This window comes from Daldinia caldariorum (assembly GCF_022478825.1).
Source record: "Daldinia caldariorum strain CBS 122874 unplaced genomic scaffold F4812scaffold_5, whole genome shotgun sequence".
NCBI classification, from domain to species: Eukaryota; Fungi; Ascomycota; class Sordariomycetes; order Xylariales; family Hypoxylaceae; genus Daldinia; species Daldinia caldariorum.
Window position 1 is genome coordinate 1,213,098 of NW_025953041.1, and position 2,023 is coordinate 1,215,120.

The window sequence follows — 2,023 nt, forward strand, 5'->3', positions numbered from 1 at the left end:
TACGCCCCACACCCCTGTCGAAAAAAAAAGTTCAAAACCATCACCACTGAACATATAAGACAAGGACTCGCTGTTTGGTCATTGCTCTTACCCTTGACCGGAAATCGGTGCCTGACTCACACAACACAACAAAAAAAAATATTATTGCTACATATTGCACCATATCTACGGAAGAGACAAGCACAGACATATATATCAACATAAGATAATACAAAATGGTTTCAGCAACCTCATCGTCACCTTTCCACTCTCCTACTCACCCTTCACACCCACAAACCACCACCACCACATTTTCACCGCTGCCGAGGAAGAAGACCATGTCCATCACACAGACATACTTCCTTGCCCACAAGGCACGGGCTAAGCTATCTAACGAGGCTGCCCGTCCCGACCACAACCTCCGGCTCTTGGTCGGTCACGCCAACCTACTAGACTCCTTGATGCTCGACCTTGCCGAAGCCGAGCGGGAACAAGAGAGTTGGTTCAACCAATCCGTCCGAGGAGCCACACCTAAGACGGGAGAGAGACACGTACAATGGGCCGACAATGCAGTTGAGGAAGACTGGGAGGCAGACTCGTCCGACTCGGACAGCGACAGTGACGAGGACGAGGACGAGGATGTAGAGATGGCAGACGCATTACCGCTACGACGGATAGCTTCCCACACAGTAACAGCACCGCCATCTCCCCAATTACATCTAATGGATGAGGACGAGGACGACTTTGAGGACGACGAAGACTACGACGCTCTATCCCTTACTCGATCACCATCTCACTCTATAACATCACCGCCCGAGCTCGAGCATGACTCGGACTCATCAGAAGACGAGGCAATGCCTCCGTCGCCGCCAGCAGCATCAATACCTACATTCTCAGAGAAGCAGAAGGAGAGCACAGTGACGACCAAGTACCTGGATTCAAGACAAGAAGACGAAGAGGACAACAAAAGCGACTTTTACAGTGAAGGATACTACTTACCGCCGCGAAATCCAACACGAATAGTATCTACGATATCGGTGTATTAAGGAGCTTTATGTTGCCATCACCTCTTTTTCCTTTTCTTCGTCTTAATAATTTGTATCAGCATAGGGTCTGGTTCACATTGTGTGATTTATTCATCTGCATCTGGGCGGCGTTTGAAAATACCAATAAGCGGCATGGCATTTTACAAGCGCAAGCGACTTCATTTGATTTCCTTTTCTGTCTCACTATGGTATTATGAGGAGGAGGAGAAGGAGGATAGTATCGGGTATTACCGCAGCAGCCTAGAAGCAAGGCTTGGCATTTAGCGTGAGGGAGATGTCACCGCTCATCAGTTTATATTTTCTATTGGAGGATTATCGTAAAAGGGCATTACCGAAAACGGTAAACATTTTTTTGGCTACAGGCGGGGCTTTGTTTCGCTCCCTGGTTTTCAACCCACGCAAATGATATTTTTTTGCGCAGATATCGGATTGAATCTGAAAGGTTGAGTGGAACACGCAAGGCCTCGCTGCATCTAAATCTCATTTACATAGCGAAGGCTAGAATAGCTGCACATGCAAGCTTCGAAGCCCGTCAATCAAAATTTCAAAAAAAGATTATTAGTCAACTGTATAGTTCCTTCAACGTGCCGGTGATTGATTGCCTCGTGAACAAGTCCTATCACATTATCACATTTCCTCTATAATGACAGTTGTACAATGATTAATATGATTGATCTAATCTAGAAACTTAGTGCAGATCATTGTTGAGTCATGTGCGATGGAATTCGCGGCTACAAAATGCGTGCCGCGGCGTCCGCGACATCGGTAATAAAAAAAACCTTCTTGATTTATTATCATCACGATGGAGATGCCGAGGTGGGAGCGGATCTTACTAACCGGTAGACAAGGCTTTTTTTTTTCAATTCCGGCTACTAGTAATCGAACCCTAAGGAATTCTCTTCTACCTGTAGGTACCTTACTGTTGCTAACTATTATCATTACCCATAAGTATCACAGTGAGTCTTATACTTGATCCTTCTAGTTATTTCTCCATACCG

General features: G+C 45.9%; 1 protein-coding gene across 1 annotated transcript; it reads left to right on the forward strand.

Annotated features, from left to right (window-relative positions):
- Positions 1–215: 215 nt before the first annotated feature.
- Positions 216–1,025, forward strand: F4812DRAFT_457986 (uncharacterized protein; the record flags this gene model as incomplete). Its single annotated transcript, XM_047937272.1, has 1 exon — positions 216–1,025. The coding sequence occupies one exon, from the start codon at positions 216–218 to the stop codon at positions 1,023–1,025; it is 810 nt and encodes a 269-aa protein (XP_047791761.1).
- Positions 1,026–2,023: the final 998 nt, after the last annotated feature.